This window comes from Carlito syrichta, unplaced genomic scaffold (assembly GCF_000164805.1).
Source record: "Carlito syrichta isolate Samal-C Ts95f unplaced genomic scaffold, Tarsius_syrichta-2.0.1 Scaffold305884, whole genome shotgun sequence".
Taxonomy (NCBI): Eukaryota; Metazoa; Chordata; class Mammalia; order Primates; family Tarsiidae; genus Carlito; species Carlito syrichta.
This window is the reverse complement of record NW_007249980.1, coordinates 243,291-262,228: the sequence shown is the minus strand read 5'-3', so window position 1 is coordinate 262,228 and position 18,938 is coordinate 243,291. Positions and strand designations below refer to the sequence as shown.

The 18,938-nt window shown below is 35.7% G+C and overlaps 1 protein-coding gene across 1 annotated transcript in view; it reads right to left on the bottom strand.

The window, feature by feature from the left end:
* LRP6 (LDL receptor related protein 6) overlaps positions 1–18,938 on the bottom strand; it is a 161,626-nt gene that overhangs the window by 55,643 nt on the left and 87,045 nt on the right. The window contains exons 5-8 of the mRNA XM_008062923.2: positions 18,581–18,777; positions 16,844–16,975; positions 13,630–14,026; positions 12,405–12,576 (exon numbers count right to left, since the gene is read on the bottom strand). Of these exons, the coding sequence (XP_008061114.1) occupies positions 12,405–12,576; positions 13,630–14,026; positions 16,844–16,975; positions 18,581–18,777 (898 nt within the window). The remainder of the gene's footprint in view (positions 1–12,404; positions 12,577–13,629; positions 14,027–16,843; positions 16,976–18,580; positions 18,778–18,938) is intronic.

The following is an 18,938-nucleotide window of genomic DNA, read 5'->3' as shown; positions in this document are numbered from 1 at the left end:
GGTAGTGACAATCCTTCTATGGACATCGCATCCAGTTTTTGAGCAGTTTCGTCAGCTCATTAAAGTCAAGACAGGATTACCCATGCAATCTTGGAATGCAGCCAGTCTACTACCAAAACTGCTGCTATGCAACTTCACTTGACTAGACACGTTCAAGGAATAGATGACAGGAGGACAACCAAACACCTATCATAAAATGAGCCAGAATGGGAATGCCCCAAATGAACTATTTCTCTTCTAATGTTCTAACCAATATTAAAAATAAGCAGTTAATCTAAAACTTATGCATAAGAGAGACAAATAAATAGCTATGATTAAGGACTGGGGAGGGTATTTTTCACTGACACAGCTTCATAGGGAGTAAAATATAATTTCACATAAAATAGTATTTTTAAAAATAGAACATATATCCATGGAAATAATATTTCAGTCATGCCTCATCTCACTGAAGTAACAAGTACAGAGAAATGCTTTGGACCTAGAAGGCAAAGTAAAGGGACACCATGCACCTGTTTAAGTTAGAGAGCAGTTAAGGGCAGTTCAGTGCTATGTTCAAAGCCTTTTAACCTTGCTCAAGATACATTATGTCTGAGTACACACAAGTGATTTTTAATATGAAAAGAGAAAGTATCAGAGTTACTATAGATAGTTTTATAAAAATTTCTGCAGGGAGTCATGCTTAGAATAGTAAACATTTGTAATTACTATGCTCTTTTTCAGAAAGATGGAGCTAAAAATTACTACTGTGACTAAAGTTTTCTGAATTAGGTAGGGAACTAAAAAATTGAGAATGGATTTCCAGATGAAAGCATCATTATGATGAACACCACCAACAGCTTGGTCTATTATACTCAAATTACTTCACAAGACACTTCTGAGAGCCCAACTATCTTGAAGTCCCAAAATTCTAATGGGAAAGACACTAACATGGTGTGAAAACTGTCCTCATTGCTCTCATTCTTTTTGAGCACAGCTAAAATAAATTTGATTTCAAATTTGTGCAGGAAAAAAATCAACTATAATACGTTAGTATTAAAAGATAGATTACTCCAGTACCAGGAGCATGCCTCATGCCCTGATACTGAATTTTAAATACAGTACTTGTCCTAAATAAATACAACCAGGACTCCTTGGAAAAACAGCTGATTACAGGGCTGAGACAAGGGAAATATGAGGCTGGAACATTTTTTTTTTCCTCCTAGAAACCACTTTAAAAAGGATGAGGGTTCCCCTAAAAGTTAAAAATAAAATTACCGCCGGGCTCGGTGCTCAGCCTGTAATCCTGTGCTTTGGGAGGCTGAGGTGAGTGAATTGCCTAAGTCTGAGGGTTCGAGACCCGCCTGGGCAACTTGGTGAGACCTCACCTCTACAATAAATAAATTTTTAAAAATTAGCTGGGTGTGGTAGCGCATGCCTGTAGTTCCAGCTACTTGGAAGGCTAAGGCGGAAGGATTGTGGCCACTGCACTCCAGACTGGGCGACAGAGTGAGACTCCAACTCAAAAAAATAAAATAAAATAAAATAAAAATAGAATTACCATTTGATCCAGCAATCCCACTTCTGGGTATATAACCAAAAGAACTGAAAATAGAGCATGTGCTTTGAATCTCTGTGTCATGTTTTGGTCATTCTTGACATATTTCAAAGTCTTCGTTACTATTATATCTGTTATGGTAATCTGTTATCAGTGATGTGCAATTGTCTTGAGGTGCTGCAAACCACGCTCACAGAAGATGATGTGCTTGATCAATGAATGTTGCATGGGTGCCGAGTGCTCCACCAACTGGCCATTCCCTCTCTCCCTCGCCTTAAGCCTCCCTGTTCTCTGAGACACGACAATATTGAAATAGGGCAAACTAATAACCATATAATGGCCTCTAAATGTTCAAATGAATGGAAAAGTTGCATGTGTCACTTTTTAAAAGTGAGGAAAAAAAGCTCCCTTTAAAAAATCAATAGTATTAAGCTAGAAATGATTAAGCATAGTGAGGAAGGCATCTCAAATCCCAAACAGGTTAAAAGTTAGGCCTCTTATGCCAGGTGGTCAAGTTGCAAATATAAAGAAAAAATTCTTGAAAGAAATTAAAAATGCTAATCCACTGAACACTGAATGATAAGGTAAAATGGTCGTATCACTGATACGGAGAAAATTTTAGTAGTACAGAAGATCAAACCAGTACAATATTGACTTAAGCCAAAGCCTAAGCCAGAGGAAGCTCTAACTCTCTTCAATTCTATGAAGGCAGAGGAAGGAGAGCAGAAAATGCAGAAGAAAAGTTGGAAGCTGGCCGTGATTGGCCCATGGTGTTTAAGGAAAGAAGCTGTCTCCACAACCTAAAAGTGCATGGTGAAGCAGCAAGTGCTGATAAAAAACCTGTCACAAATTATCTAGAATACCTTGCTATAATCATTGATGAAGGGGGCTACATTTCCATTTTCAACAGAAACCAACAGCCTGCTATTGGAAGAAGATGCCATCTAGTACTCTCATAGCTAGAGAGGAGAAGTCAATGCCTGGCTTTAAAGCTTCAAAGGACAGGCTGACTCTCTTGTTAACGCAGCTGGTGACTAAGTTTGAAAACAACGCTCAATGACCAAAAATCCTAGGGCCCTTAAGAATTATGCTAAATCTACTCTGCCTGTGTTCTATAAATGGAAAAACAAAGCCTAGATAACAACACATTTGTTGTTATCTGCAGTTTACTGGGTATTTTAAGCCCACCATTAGATGTAATGTTCAGAAAAACATTCAAACTATTTCTGCTCATTGACAATGCACTTGGTCTTCCAAGAGTTCTAATGGAGATGTACAAGATTAATGTTTCATGCCTGCTTATAGAATATCCATTCTGTAGCCCATGGATCAAGGATCATTTTGACTTTCAAGTCTTATTATTGAAGAAATAAATTTTGTGAGAGTATATATCTGCCATAGACAGTTATTCCTCTGATGGATCTGGGCAAAGTAAATTGAAAACCTTCTGTAAAGAATTCCCCGCCCTAGATGCCATTAAGAACATTTGTAATTCATAAAAGGTTTTAAAAAATCAACGTTAAGAAGAGTTTTAAAGAAGGTAATTCCAACCCTCATGGATGATTCTGAGGGATTCAAGACCTCAGTGGAGGAAGTAACTGCACATATGGTGGAAACAGCAAGAGAACTAGAATGAGAAATGGAGCCTGAAGTTGTGACTGAATTGCTGTCATTTCACAACAACAGATGAGGAGTTGTTTCCTATAGATGAACAAAGAAAGTCGTTTCTTGAGATGAAATCTGCTGCTGAACATGCCATGAACATTGCTGAAATTACAACATAGGATTTGTAATACCACATAAACTTACGTTGATAAAGCAGGATCAAAGTTTGAGAGGATGGACTCTAATTTTGAAAAAAGTTCTACAGTAGGTAAAATGCTATCAAACAGCATTGCATATTACTGAGAATTCGCTCATCAGAGAAGAGTCAATTAATGTGGCCAACCTCATTATAGCCTTATTTTAGAAACGGCCACAGTGAGACTAGGACTCAGAAACTACCTATGGGGCACAATATTCACTATCTGGGGAATGAAACACCTGAGACCCAATCCCCACCACCACACTATATGTCCATGTAATGTCATGTGTCTCCCTGAATCTAAAATTTTAAAAAAAGAAGAAAGAAAGAAATTGCCATGGCCACAGCCACCCCTACAGTCAGCAACCACCACCCTGATCAGTCAGTAGCCATCAACACTGAGGCAGCACCTCCTACCAGCAGAAAGGTTATGACTTGCTGAAGGCTCAGGTTATGGTCAACATTTTTTAGCAATAAAGTATTTTTAAATTATGGTTATGTGCATTTTTTATAACATGATGCTATTGCACATTTAATAGATTATAGTATAGTAGAAATACAACTTTTACATGTACCAGGAATACAAAAACCACCTGGCTTGCTTTCTTGCTATATTTACTTTATTGTGGTGGTTTGGAACTGAACTCACAATATTGCTGAAGTATGGCTGTAATAATAATAATAATGGAATATAATCTAGAATAAAATAAACCATTCATCAGTGAATACTGATACAAATGAATAACTTATTAAATAAATAGAGGAGAAAGGACAGTTCTTTACAGGAGAATTCCACAATTAATAAATATAAAAGGGGGCTGGGTCCAGTGCTTCACACCTATAATCCCAGCACTTTGGAAGGTCAAAGCAAGATCACTTGAGGCCAGGAGTTCAAGAGCAGCCTGGGCAACATAGTGAGATTTTTATCTCTACAAAAAACAAACCAACAAAACTTAACCAGGTGTGGTAGCACATGCCTGTACTCGGGAAGCTGAGGCAAGAGCACTGTTTGAGCCCAGGAGTTATCATTGCATCAATGTACTACAGCCTGGGCAACAGAGCAAGAGGCCATCTTTCATAAACAAACCAACATATAAATAAGGAATGATGGAAATGGTATCAATTTTAATTTCTTGGTTGTTGATAGATAATGTAAAATAAAACTGGGTGAAATACATTATTCTTTATTTATTTATTTATTTATTTTGAGTTAGAGTCTCACTGTGTCACCCAGGATGGAGTGCAGTGACATGCTGATGGCTACTGTAGCCTCAACCTGCTGGGCTCAGGCAAGCCTTCAGCCTTAGCCTTCAAAGTAGATGGAACTATAGGCACATACCACCATGCCTGGTTAATTTTTTAAAATTTATTGTAGAGATGAGGTCTTCCTAAGTTGCCCAGGCTGGTCTCAATTCTGTGGGCTCTGGCAATCCTCTCATTTTGGCCTCCCAAAGTGCTGGGATTATACAGGTGAGCCACTGTGCCTGGCCGAAAGATATTATTCTTGCAAATTTTTTGTAAGTCTGAAATTATTTCAAATGAATAATCTAGAAGAAGAAGCAGAGCACAACATGAAAAAAATACTGTATTAATAATTAAGACACTTGAAATCCATTCTTTTCTTTCTAAACAGAAAGCTAGATGACCTTGAGGAAACAAAATAAGCTAACTAATCAAAAAAGTACAAAGCACTGATGAACTTTTAGAAGGAACAACCTGGGAAAGAAGGGACATTATTTGTGTGTCTATATGGTACTATCTAGAAACAAACAATGGCTAATTTTATCAGCTTAAAAACAACTTTCTTTTATTCAAAGACAACAACATTCTGAAAACCCATGAAACATTTTTACTTACTATCTGCAGACTAATGAAATCTATTGTGGCACAGAAGGATTTTTTTTTCATAGTCTATGAATAACATAGCAACTAAAACACAGAAGCAACATCATAAAACTCCAACAAGTATAAAAGCCAAGTCATTAGAGTCAATCAAAAAAAAATCTGAATAGACTATATTAATTATATTAATGGCATAAAACTTCTAATTTCATCCCTACTTACAAACTTGAGGTCTGGCAGATGTTTGAAGCTCAAGTTATAAATACTAAAACAATAACATTCTATCAGAATCTCAGTAGAACAAAAGGAATTTTAATCCTTTTTCGAGTTATATCAGATCAAAACTAACAGCAACAAAAATTGTATTAAATTGAATAATGAGTTTGCAAAATCTTAGAGTTCAACAAAAAAATTACAGGGCCTGTATTATTACATTATTAGTAGGTATAAATTTTTAAACTACAGATCACAGTTAAAGTGAAAAGAAATTGAAGGAGAATCCTGTGTTTACTGTGGATGACTTTAGGAATGACTATTACACAGAATCTTTAAATGGCTGGTGATAACTTTAAACTGAAACAAAAAGTTAAAATTTCTATCACTGTTAACTACTCAACATTTTGCAAGCTGCCTCCCAAGAAGTCACCAAATTGTGGTCGTTGCCATTATCTACCTATCCTTTCCAACTAAATAAAAATAAAATCTCTATGATTCTTTTAAAATGATAGCAGTTTCCCACCTCTAGAAAAGTCATCTCCAGTCTCAAAAACAGTATTTTACATGGACTCCATTACCAAAAAAAAAAAAAGAAAGAAAAAGTTACATATTTGGTAAACTTCAAACAACAGTTCTAAACATTTATTTAAACCTCCCAAGCATGTGAGTAATGGAGTAGCTTGACTATAGGTCAGTACAAAATCTAAATGATTAGTTTACCAGGAGAGGCTGTTTCAGTAAAGTTGGCTTATTGGAGAATCTGAACCCCCTAAAAGCAAATTTTCGTTAGGTAATAGGGATTAACACCACAGAAAATAATAAAAAGCTAAAAGAAAATATTCATGTCATCTACAATATGAATTTCCTTTTAGTAATTTTCCCAAAGCAAAGTGTGTTGTCCATTCTTAACCTAAGATATGCAGTTAGTACAGTAAACATCAGAAAATGTAATAATTGAAAGAAATCTTTTTTACAATTAATTAATTAATTAATTAATCATTTTTTTGAGTTGGAGTCTCACTCTGTCACCCAGACTGGAATGCAGTGGCCACTCCCGGCCACCGCAGCCTCGACCTGCTGGGCTCCGGCGATCCTTCCGCCTCAGCCTTCTGAGTAGCTGGAACTACAGGCGCGCGATACCACGCCCGGCTGATTTTTAAAAAAATTTTTTTTATTGTAGAGATGAGGTCTCGCCAAGTTGTCCAGGCGGGCCACGAACCCGTGGGCTCAGGCAATCCACCCACCCCAGTCTCCCAAAGCGCGGGATTACAGGCTGAGCCACCGAGCCCGGCTACTGAAAGAAATCTTAAAGATCATTTGGTTCAAATGGTTTTACTGGCCAGAGATTAGGTGAATTATCTAATGTCACTCAGTTGAATGGCAAAATCAAACAAGAATTAAAGTTAGGGTCCATTATTATAAAAGATTTCAATAAAGATCTAGAGATTACCACTCTTAACAACTAAACACTGTTACAACTTAAGAGGCTAACTCTCCTTTCTTAAGTAGGACACTAAAATCAGCATTCTTTTACTTTAAGAGTACAAAACCCAAAGAAATAAAGTACTTTCTAAAAATCTCCATATATTAAATAGTTTTATACTAAAACATGACATAAAAAGGTATAACAACAGTTCATTTCATTTTTATTTATTCTTTATTTTTATTAGAAATGGGTGTCTCACGGTGTTGTCCAAGACAGTCTCAAGTTCCCGGGCTCAAGTAATCCTCTTGCCTCAGTCTCTCAAAGTGCTAGGATTACAGGTATGAGCCACTGGGTCCAGCCTCAACAGTGCATTTTAAAAAATGGTTTAAGAGCAAGTTCAAACTTGGTCACTAGAACACTTTTCAAGTACCAGCATGCATCAGATTATCCTAATTTATATAGTTAAACCACCCAAACTCCTAATTGAGGTAAAGTATCTTGTTTGGTGAGGCTCTTGGATTTGAGGTGGCAGTTCAGTTCAGCATGATTATACCTATCATCAAGAAAGTTTCTCTCATTATATATACTTGCAATAATTTTATTTAGAGTCAGGTAATATAGAGTGAATAATGAAATAACAAAGCATAAAACTAGATGATGTACTACTTTGGCTGCTGTAGACTATAACAAGTTATAATAATGATGATAGGACTGAATACCAACTGGCAATTTTCAAATAGGAGTTCATAAATTTATTATCGTGAGATGCACACCAAACAGATACACCATCATGTAATAGGCCAGCACCACGTTTAGAACTCGATGAATATAAGGCCCCAAATCTAGGTGCTCTGTTGTACTGAGGAATCTAATGATGGAGTTCATCAACATCATCAATATCATTCTTCTGTTATGAAGATTTCAGGAAAAATATATATTCACACACATACCATACACACTGTATGGTAAAGTAGTAGAAATGAGCAAAGATTCAGGTATTTAAGTTAATTATCTTGAATATTTCTCAAACTGAAAGTATAATCAATTTTAAGAAACACTGAGGCTGGGCTCGGTGGCTCCGCCTGTAATCCCAGTGCTTTGGGAGGCTGAGGCGAGTGGATTGCCTGAGCCCGTGGGTTCGAGACCTGCCCAGGCAACTTGGCGAGACCTCATCTCTACAATAAATCAAAAATTAGCTGGGAATGGTAGCGCATGCCTGTAGTCCCAGCTACTTGGAAGGCTGAGGAGGAAGGATTGCCGGAGCCCAGCAGGTCGAGGCTGCGGTGGCCAGGAGTGTGCCACTGCACTCCAGCCTGGGCGACAGAGTGAGACTACAACTCAAAAAAAAAAAAGAAACACTGAATGTTCCAAACTGGCAAAGATTCAAAAGGGAGTACTCGTTGATACTTGTCTTATTATCAGAAGAGCTTTATCTCAACAATAGATTATTATATTATTAAAATTTCCATAGAGAAATTAAATCTTAGAAACGAACAGTAAGAAAAATTATAAACAGATTCTTGTGAGATGCCAGACAAAGAAATCCCTTTAAAAAAGAAATCGAAATACTTGGGAAACAATTTTCCTTATTAGGGTATTCATGAAATGAAGAAAGTTATCAGAGGAAAAGCAGCACTGCAATTTCAGGCTTAGAATATGAAACAAAACATTCACCAAATGCCAAGTTTTCAGCACACATCATACAAAATAATATCCTCTTTATTCAAAATTTCTTGGTACTAAAGATTCTAACAATCTCTGTTTCTGTTTCCCAACAAAGTAGTGCCAGGTATAATTCGATCTGGACAAAAATACCTATGAACATTGTATCCTCTTAAAGTAAGGAAACTTGCATCAAGATTTAAAACAAACACACATGGGCTTAAAGTAGACAAAAAATTTCTCTTTTTATCTACTATCCCTATATTGTCAGAAGAAGCTCAGAAATTAAGGGGGTGGGAAGGGAACTGAAATAAAAAGTATATAATGAAAGAATAAACTGTGAGGAAAATGTAGCTATGACAATACTATTGTTTTCAGTAAAACCAGTGATTCAAATCATATTTTATCAACCAGTTAAATTGGTATATAATGAGAAAAGCAACCTCAAGAAAATACAAGTTAATAATACATTCTTAATTTTATATAATGGCAAGAAATGCTTTAAGTTTATAAATTATCAATGATATGTTTTTGCAATTTAGTAAGCAGTACTACAGGCTCACAGTGCAACAGATGTTTTTGGTATCTGACCAAAAAAAAAATGGGACTGTGAAGACACAATGTTGTTCTGCCTACTGCAGGGTCACATAAATTAGAAATAAAGGCTTCTGATGCTTCCCTTACCAGAAAACATAAATGATTCTTTCTGCTAATGGTTTAGTACTTATTATGGGAAGGTCCAGAACACTCTAGTAAAAACTAGGGGTGTGGCAGAAGCACAGTGCAGACAAGTAAACTAGAAAGTTTGTTTGTAAAAGACTGTAAGATCATTTTAGCATAATGAAGAAGAGGCATAAACAAGTACATACTAGCAAGTACCTTTTAAATAACACCCACAGGTAAGTGGCCACTATCAACTAACAAGTAGGAAAAGCAGACATATCTCACATAAACATTACTACACAAAGCAGCAGCCACATATCACAACTGTCTTTTTAAAAAACATGACATCATTTGCTATGTCCTATGTTCAATCCCTCTTTCTAGAGGCTTATTATAAACCTGGGGTAAACCTATTCATTCTTTCTATAACTCTGTAGAGTAAAAAATAAAGTCTAAAACCCCATTCCTTCTCTCTGGTTTCCCTAATCCTTAGACCCAACTCTCTAACATAGCCAGCATCTGGTCATATCATCGCTGAAAAAAAGAGGAAGTGAGAAGTTGATCTAAGGAATTTCCAATGAGCGAGCAGACAGCATAAGTGAATGAACATCATGAGCTCTTCCCAGAGATCCACTCAAAACACAAGGGTTTACTATGCCTTTCATTGCTACATAATGATTTACTAAGTAACTATCCTTTCTTCCCAAATGTACTATAAAAACATACAGGGCAACTTGATCCCAAACAGACTACATCTTCCAGAAGAGAACAGGATTATTACAACCATAATCTGATATTCTCTTATAATTTCAGAGAAAAGCAGCTTTCATTCTTGGGCATGAAAAAAACTGGAATGCTTTCTTAAAAAAATAGAACTATAAGGGATCATGTCATCCGGACTAGGGTCAGATCAGTAACTGGGATTAACTGCTACATAACAAGAGGCTAGCAAATATATTTCTTGGAAAAGGGGACATTTAAAAAACTATGATATCTTTCTAAAAGTTTTCAAGTTCAACATTATCAGCTTACTATCAAGCAAAGGAAGAAGAAAAGGTGATGATAGTAGTTACTCCTGCAATCACTACTAGTCTCAGGAAGGGAAACGATCAGCTTTTCTCCCCTAGTTATGCAACATTACTTTAGATGAAAAGCTGCGTTTTTTCTTTAGTTTGCCAATTACCAGTAATTTTAAATTTTACGTCATCATAAGAAGGGAATAAATAACTGCCTGCTTTCCCAATTTATCAGATATACCTATGTAAAGAAAACAGCAAAAGCACTAATATCCAACTAATGAAACCTCATCAGAATCTCCAAGGGAAAGAATAAGGAGAAGTCTTCATGTATATGGTTTAGTGGAAGTAAATTTACCACTAACACCAAACAATCTGTTAAAAAAGGACAGAGACCAAACAGTCATTCTGTTTCAGCAAACATGGAAAGAAAAAGACGGATCTAAAAAGCAGGTTTAAGGATGCCGGTACCACATAGGGAAGGACAAAAGAAGGGGTGCAGAGCCAATGACACAACTATATAATATACAAACGCACAGCTCAAGAAAACAGCAAAGAGGCCAGAGGGAGCTCTAATTGTAAAATCTATTGCACTCACTGCAAACTAAGAAAATAACTCCTATTTAACCAACGTTATATATGTATACTGTCACATTTGTGTATTCATTTTTATTCCTCAACACTGTCACTCAGAGCCTCTATAAATTTTTATTTATTTATCTGACCCTCCTCTGAACTATTTGTGATTTTGAAGAAAGTTCTGTATCTAAAGTATTAAATATACCTGAAGTGGGGAAAATAAGACTCAAAATATGTCCAGTAAGAAACAAGTGGTTTTATTTTCAAGCTAATCAATCAGTCACAGTAGGCTAAGAAAGACAAAACCAAAGATGGAATTTTTAAAAAACCCTACATGACAATAAATCAAGTGTCCTTCCCTTATGTAAATGTTATTGCTACAGACATTCTTCTAAAACACATGGGCATTAAACTGTTTTCCTAAGACTATTAATACCTATATGCTTATGTATGGTCCACAGCTGATCAACAATACACAATTGTGAACCGGTTGGAATTAGGTAGCCAATTTATACTTGAGCAGACAAAAATGAAGCCTGTCTGAAAAAGTGAACTCATAACCTTGTCTCATTAAAACTGCACTCCAGCTGTTAAAAAATTCAAACACTAACTTGGATTTGAAGGGAATGGGAGGCAGTAAAACACTAACAACAGGGAGAAAATGTATATAGTTAGTCTATGCAAAATTTTCTATTAATGAAAACCAGCTGCAAGAACAAGAGATGCCATTTTCAGTATTTGAGTTTGGTGGAATACTAATGGGTTTCTTCTATTCCAAGATTCCATTCTGGAAGGAAGGCCCTTTAAGACATTATTCCCTTAGAGTCCCTGGCATGTCTTGGGATTACCTTTCTAAAATAACTGCTCTAGAGTCTAAATTTTCTATCCAATAGATGTGTGTAGTGGTTCTCTGAAGAACCATTTAAAACCATTCCTTATATGAGAAGTTTCTACCAAAGGAAAATTGAGACCCTAATTCTGTTTTATCTGTGTGATCCTTTAACACAGTCTAAATTCAAAGTTACAAATTTTAGACATAACACCCAACATCAGGGATGTGTCATTTGCAAAACACTGTGATAAAATACTCACCGATTGTTTTCACCATAATTCTATTTGATTACCACAAACTTAATTCTACCATTTAGTAAGTACTTTTTCCCAAGCTTTGGTTAATTAATCTTTCTCCCATGCATCCCATAAATCAATTTAAAAATTGCTTGCATGTAACCATCTTAATATTTAATATATTCCACCACCAACCCACAACACTAGTAACAATAAAATATATACACACATATAGCCCTCATTTTTCAAACCTGAAGGTCATCTAGCATAGATCTTATATAATGTTGGTTTACAGAAACTGCCCCTAGGAAATTCAGGCAGTGGCTTTGCCCAAAATGAGGAAAATCATTTACATAAGCTTTTAAAACTAAAAATAGGTGAACACCTATTTCTAATACCAATTCATTTCTGAATCCTAGGATTATGGAGAAGAGAATATATACCCCCAGAATCATGAAAGCTGAGTAAAATTTCTGTAAAAGATACCTTTGGCACCCCACACAACTGTTACAAGGTAAGAATACCTGTATCAAATTCCTATCAACTCTAAAACCATTATAAAACTGGTTTCAAAATGAAAAAGAAAACACAAACCTCAATTTTGTCTGTTTTGGCATCTCCCCAGTATATTTTGCCTTCATCATAATCCAAGGCTAAACCATTTGGCCAACCAAGGGAAGTGTTAACCAACACGACACGGTCAGAACCATCCAGAGCTGCCCGCTCAATTTTCGGAATCTCTCCCCAATCAGTCCAATACATGTACCTATAAAAGTATAGAGAAAAAGAGCTAAAAATAGATAATAAAATGTAACTTTCATATATCTTAAAGATGAGATACATTCTTCATATTACACTGTTATTATCAGTCAATGCCATAGAAGAAAAAAAAAACCACATAGGACTTAAACATATGAAGGGTATGTTTGAAACATTTATCACAGCAGTGTAGAAACTTGTAGAAAATTTTCAGATCAATGTGTTTTAGAACTGATCCTGAAAATGCCTCCCAATAATGAGATTCAATTTTACTTATGTTTTTTCCAAAATATTTTGTACTTCTTTCCATGAAATTCTTCTCCTTTCCTCAATGGCTTGTCATCTCTGACACAAAAAGGCTATCCCAGTGCTGACATTCAAATGAAAAACTGAATTCCCAAAATAATTAATTCTTTCTGCAGTGCTAAGTGATTCTTCTGGCTCCTAGATGTTTAAACGGCTCTAAGGTACTAATTTATACTGAGGTGTAATACTTTTTCACCATGTTCATCCTCAGGATAAATCTCACAATAACAATAACATCTATGAGTATATAAAAAATTGTACTTCTCTGGACTACAGTCAGGGTGGCATGACAAACAAAACAAAACAACTAAAAGTAAAGCTGCATGACCTGACCAAGTTTTGGAAATCAAGTCATTCATGTATTTGGAAAAATATAAGGTAGAAATATTCTTATGATAAAGCACTGAAAATAGGACAAAATGAAATCTTCAGCAGAAAAGAAAGTCCTGAAAACAATTTCTTTCCACATTGTTCATGATCATGATACAATCTAAGCAAAATCTGCAGACAACACCTAAAGACAGCAAACATGAACTTAATTTAGAAAGAAAAAATATTCAAAACATTCACAGCAAAAAACAGCAATTCTTTAGCTTGAGATTTTATTCCAATCACTATATCCTAAAAATGGACAGCCATTAAAGATTTGTTGGCTGAAAACCAACATATATGTCATGTTGTCTTGGTTAATGTTTTTAGGGATGTGAAAAACCGAAACATCATACAGAAATTTACTATTAGCAGAGCTTCTTACCCAACCATGGGATCTAACACAATAGCTCGGGGTTCCTCTAAGTCCTCTGAAATTAAGATCTTCCTCATGGTCCCATTGAGCCTTGTCACTTCTATCCGATCAGTGCCAGTGTCTGTCCAGTAAAGATTTCGTGCGACCCAGTCAACAGCAATACCATCAGGATGAGCAATTTGAGCAGTGACCACAAACTGACTGCCAGAGCCATCTATGAATGAACGGCGTATGGCCCTCACTTCATCATCAGTCCAGTAGATATAACCTTCTACAGGATCATAATCTATGGCAATGGCATGACGGATGTCTTCTAACTGCAGGATAATGTCTGTAAAATCTGGTGTATCCAAAGAAATGCGTCTCAAGTCCGTCCTTCGGGCCAAAAGCAATAATTCAGTGGCACCTAGAACAACAAAGTGAAAAGGAATAATTTGAAACCCATAGGCAAAATGTAGCTACTCTAAATAAAGAATGCAGAACTTCTTCAGGAGTAGAAAAATATATGAGTATAAAAAGATACTAGCTCTCTTTAGACTGTACATGGAAAGTAATACAGTGAAATAGGAAGCGTCCACTATGAGTTCAAGCAGTACCATGACTAGACTCTCTAAATCAAGTTTTGATCCACTCTGTGGTTTCATTCATCATATAGCTACTGGAATCAATCTAGCTATTTAAAAGTATAATGAATAATGACTAAGTAATAACCAAGAAGCTAAGTAGTTGAGTATAAAGGAAGAAGGAGATGTAGGACACAGATCCCAAGAAGTATCTTGTAAAAGATAAAGAAATCTAGGATAAGAATCTTCATGGTTGGTGGGGATATTCTAAAACTGAATTATGGTGATGGTTGCATAGCTCTGTAAATTTACTAAAAATCATTGAATTGTACATTTAAAATTGATAGATTTTTATATGGTACATAAATTACATCTCAGTAAAGCAAAGAAAAATATAGGGTAATACCTGAAAGAACCAAGAACAAAGGAAGCTGACAAAAAAAACAGCAGCAACAGAGAAAGGAAACCAGATAAACATAACACAGTGGTTAAGAGTAAGAGTTGTGGATCCAATTGAATTTGATTCAAGAAGCTATACAAACTTAGGGAAAATATCTCATCTCTCCAAGCCTAGTTTCCTCATCTATACCATATAAAGTTGATATGAGGACAAAAGATCAATGTAAAACTCAGGAGGTACAAAGCATATTAAGTACTCAACAAATACTAACTAACATACTACTATTAGCTTTAAAAAATAAAGACTTTCAGATTTTTATTTCACTGAGTTTTAAATTAGATTTATTTATGAAATGTTGTACACCGAAACCCCAAATGAGAATGAGGATATTGAACTCACTCTTTGTTTTATTTTATTTTATTTTTTGAGTTGGAGTCTCACTTTGTCGCCCAGGCTGGAGTGGCAGTGGCACACTCACTGCCACCCCAGTGTAAACCTGCTGGGCTCCGGCGATCCTTCTGCCTCGACCTTCCAAGTAGCTGGAACTACAGGTATGCACTACCATGCCTGGCTAATAATTTATTTATTTATTTACTGTAGAGATGAGGTCTCACCAGGCTGGTCTCGAACCCACAGGCTCAAGTAATCCACTCGCCTCAGACTCCCAAAGTGCTGGGATTACAGGTTGAGCCACCGAGCTTGGCCTGTTTTCATTTCTAATGCTCAAGTCAACCATCAGCCAAAAAATCGTCTAAGAAGCTAATAAATGATAACAAACAAATTGACAACTGAAAAGAGAAAGAAAAGATTCCTAACTAAAGAAATGAGTCTGTCCCAAAAAAAAAAAAAGGCCTATAATTTCAAGCATCAATCTGGTATTATGGTTAAAAAACTAAGAAGCAAAGCAAAGCCTCTCAAAATCAGCTTTTTCACCCTATGGCTAATTATAAATCGACTCAAACTTGGAGAAATTACAGCCTCAAATGCCATAGCAGATACCAAGTAGAAATAACCTATTACAATTCCCTACCCCTGCTAACTACCAAAAAAAGTCAGCCTAAAATTTTGCAATAAAGAAGTCACAGAGCCGTTAATTTGAACCAGGTGATCAAAACAGAATAGTTAACTTAAGCCTACCACATGCCAAATGTACACCTGAAATTCAAAACTGGTTAAACATGTACATTTGTACTGCTGTGAAGGAGACAGACCACTATTGCTAAAATAAATCTTCTGTTTTTAACATCAGACTACATTTTAAAACAAAAAAGCAACATTACAAAAACCTATTGTTTTAAATTGAAACCAAATTATTGTTGGTCATAAAAACTGTTTGACAAGAGTCAGCTAGCTTCACCTTTGACTATGAGGATAATTTATCAATGCCAAGTCATAACAAACATCCTGTACATGGACTCAATTTCATCTCTCTGACTCCCTGACCCCCTTACCAGGAACTCCCTGACACACTCTGAAAAATAGGCTTCTGCTTTTCAGTTAGATTAAAAAGTCACTGCTAAGTAGAGCAATTTGTTTACCAGATCTTACTGGTTGCTAGAGAACCAGATAGTGATCCATAGGGGTAAGAATGAAGAAAACATTCTCATTAAGAAGAAAAAGCGAACCGGTGTTTTTTTCCAAACCAGAAGTTCCTTGAATTGTTCTAAATCAGTATACCTTCTCCAACATACCCTCTCTGTATAGGGAATTAAGAGTAAGGAGAAGAGGCAAAGAGTGTTTGCTAAGTATAAAAAAAAGTTGTTTTAAACAGTATGATATGGAATTTTTTTCCTTCTTCTGGAAGCACTTCTCTGTCATTAAAAAGCAATTTAAAATATCCTTCAGTCATTTGTTAGAAAATACATCTAGCTCATGATATTCCTTTTAGCTAAAAGTTTAATATACATTTTCCCCCACAGAGGTTCTTTATTTACAAGTACTACCTACTGTTAAAAATGCATTATTTATGACTTCCTTTCCACAGGAATCTATTTTAATATTAATGACTACGAGATTTGACAGAGAAAAGATACAGCACCTAATTTTTTCAAAAATGTTACCTAAAACACTAATTTCTAAAATAGCATTCAAGACATGCCATAAAACAAAAAATATTTCCATCATATAACCATTTGTGAAGGTTGTGAGATAAGTGATGTCTGTCAAAGCACTGTAATAAAGCTGATTATAGAGAAAATAAATAATAAAGAATTCCACTTGTTATCCCCAAGTGTTTCCTTCTTGGATAACATCTTCTTACCATCTTTGCAGGTTTTTCCATTCTCCAGGAGTTTGACCCCAGTGGGGCAAGCACACTGATAAAAAGGCTTGATTGGAGACATCAAACACAAATGGGAACAGCCACCATTATCAATCCCACATGGATTTGTAGCTGTCAAATATAAATCACACTGGTTAATACCAATGATTACTAGGTACACAAAGGTTAACAACCATAACGTGAGCAACTGTGATAACCCCAAATTAATACCAAATGTCATCCAGGTGCTTGACAACCAAACCATCTACAAGGAAGGGAATTAATCAGTGAGATTTTACTTACCATTTTGTATCCAAAGAGGAATACACAAGAAGTAAAGCAGGAATATCTGTACCTTAAAAGAGTTTACAATCTAGCTAGTAAGCCAAAATTAGCATACAATAAAACTAGAAAAGAATACAAAACAATGCAACTAAATGTCATATTTTGCAGATTATAGACAATAAGTAAATATAAAGTCAGATGGGAAATAAACCACTGAGGTTTGAAGAATTGAAGAAAAGCTTCATAGAGGTCACAGAACATGGCAGAAGCCTTAAATGATAGAAAGGATAGACAGGAGGACACTTCAAGTGTAGTAAAGCTATATGAATAAAAACTTGGGGGCTGTACACTGAATAAGAAAATAAGGTGACAGTATAACTGGAGGTTAAAATTTCTGTTGACTAATAGGAACTAAAGATGAATGAGCACAAAGAATGAAACATATTGTGGTGGAGGGCACTGGAAGCCAAGAAAAGTCATTAGAATGCTGAAAAGTCATGCTATGTAAAGATTCACATCGAAGGGATAAGCAAAAAAGAGGGGAAACTGAAAAGCAGAAAACCAGGGAAAATTCTCTCCTGAGGGCTAACCATGAGAAAATAATTCATACGAGTAACTTAATATTTCTTTCTAACAAAAGAGTAACACATATATTTAAAACCATTTTTATGGGCTCATGACCATCAGATTCCAACATAACACGCATTCAATATTTGATTCTCTCCCTAATGGAATAAGCTAATATAAAGCAATCTGTGATCCAAAAACTCATTTTTAGCTGTAGAATACAATCTGAAATACACTAAGACACATGCCAGAAATTTATTTACATACAAATGCCAAACACTTAACAGTCGCACACTACTTTACACATACTCATACTACAGTACACATACTTTTAAACCTAATTCCAGCCTTCTCTAACAAAGTTGTCATCAGTCACAGCTTAAGTTATTATAAAGGTTTACCAAAAACAGAAGCAAAACTAAAAGAAAGAGGTAGGGGTTTGTGTACAGAAAAGTTTAAGCAGGTATCTTATTCAGCAATCTAGATTAACTTAAATTCATCAGCTGAATTAAGAGGTCTCCATCCAAAAAAGTGTTTGTTTTTAAATACATTCACATGACCACACACAAACAGACATTGAGAGAAATAATATGAACAAGAAATGCATTTATGTATAAACCTAACTTATGAGCTATCTCAATTTTTCATTTATTTCTCTAGTTTCCACCTCTAAAACCACTGATCCAAACAAAAGACTGAAGTGCTAGGCTACAAATAATATAGGCTATTATTTAATCTGAACTATATTTTGATGTTTTCCCCTCTTTTTTATTCCTTCCAACTACTTTTGGTTATACCCTCCCGCCTCCTGACCCTCACTAAAACTAGACATTAGAGTGCTACAAAGCTGTTCCAACTTTCAATCTAAAAATCAAGATCACTTACCATTTGGCTGCCTCTGTTGGCTGAAGGCATGTATATCCATGGGAGAGAAGATGTTAGAATGGATTTCACGCAGACCCTCGCCAGTATACTTGTTGCAAGCCAAAATGGAGTGTGTATTCCAGTCAGTCCAGTACAATGTGTCCTCAAATAACGTCAAGGCAAAAGGATGTGGAAGGGAACCTTTAACCACTGCCTGCCTGTTAATACAAAGAGCAAAACCTCAAACTTATAGACATTTGCTTATTTTATCATAAAGTCATCTCTCCCATTAAAATGATCATAGTCCACATTGATACATACAAAACTTGAGTAATATGTATTTTTAGGTCAAATATACCATGAAATAATTCATATAATG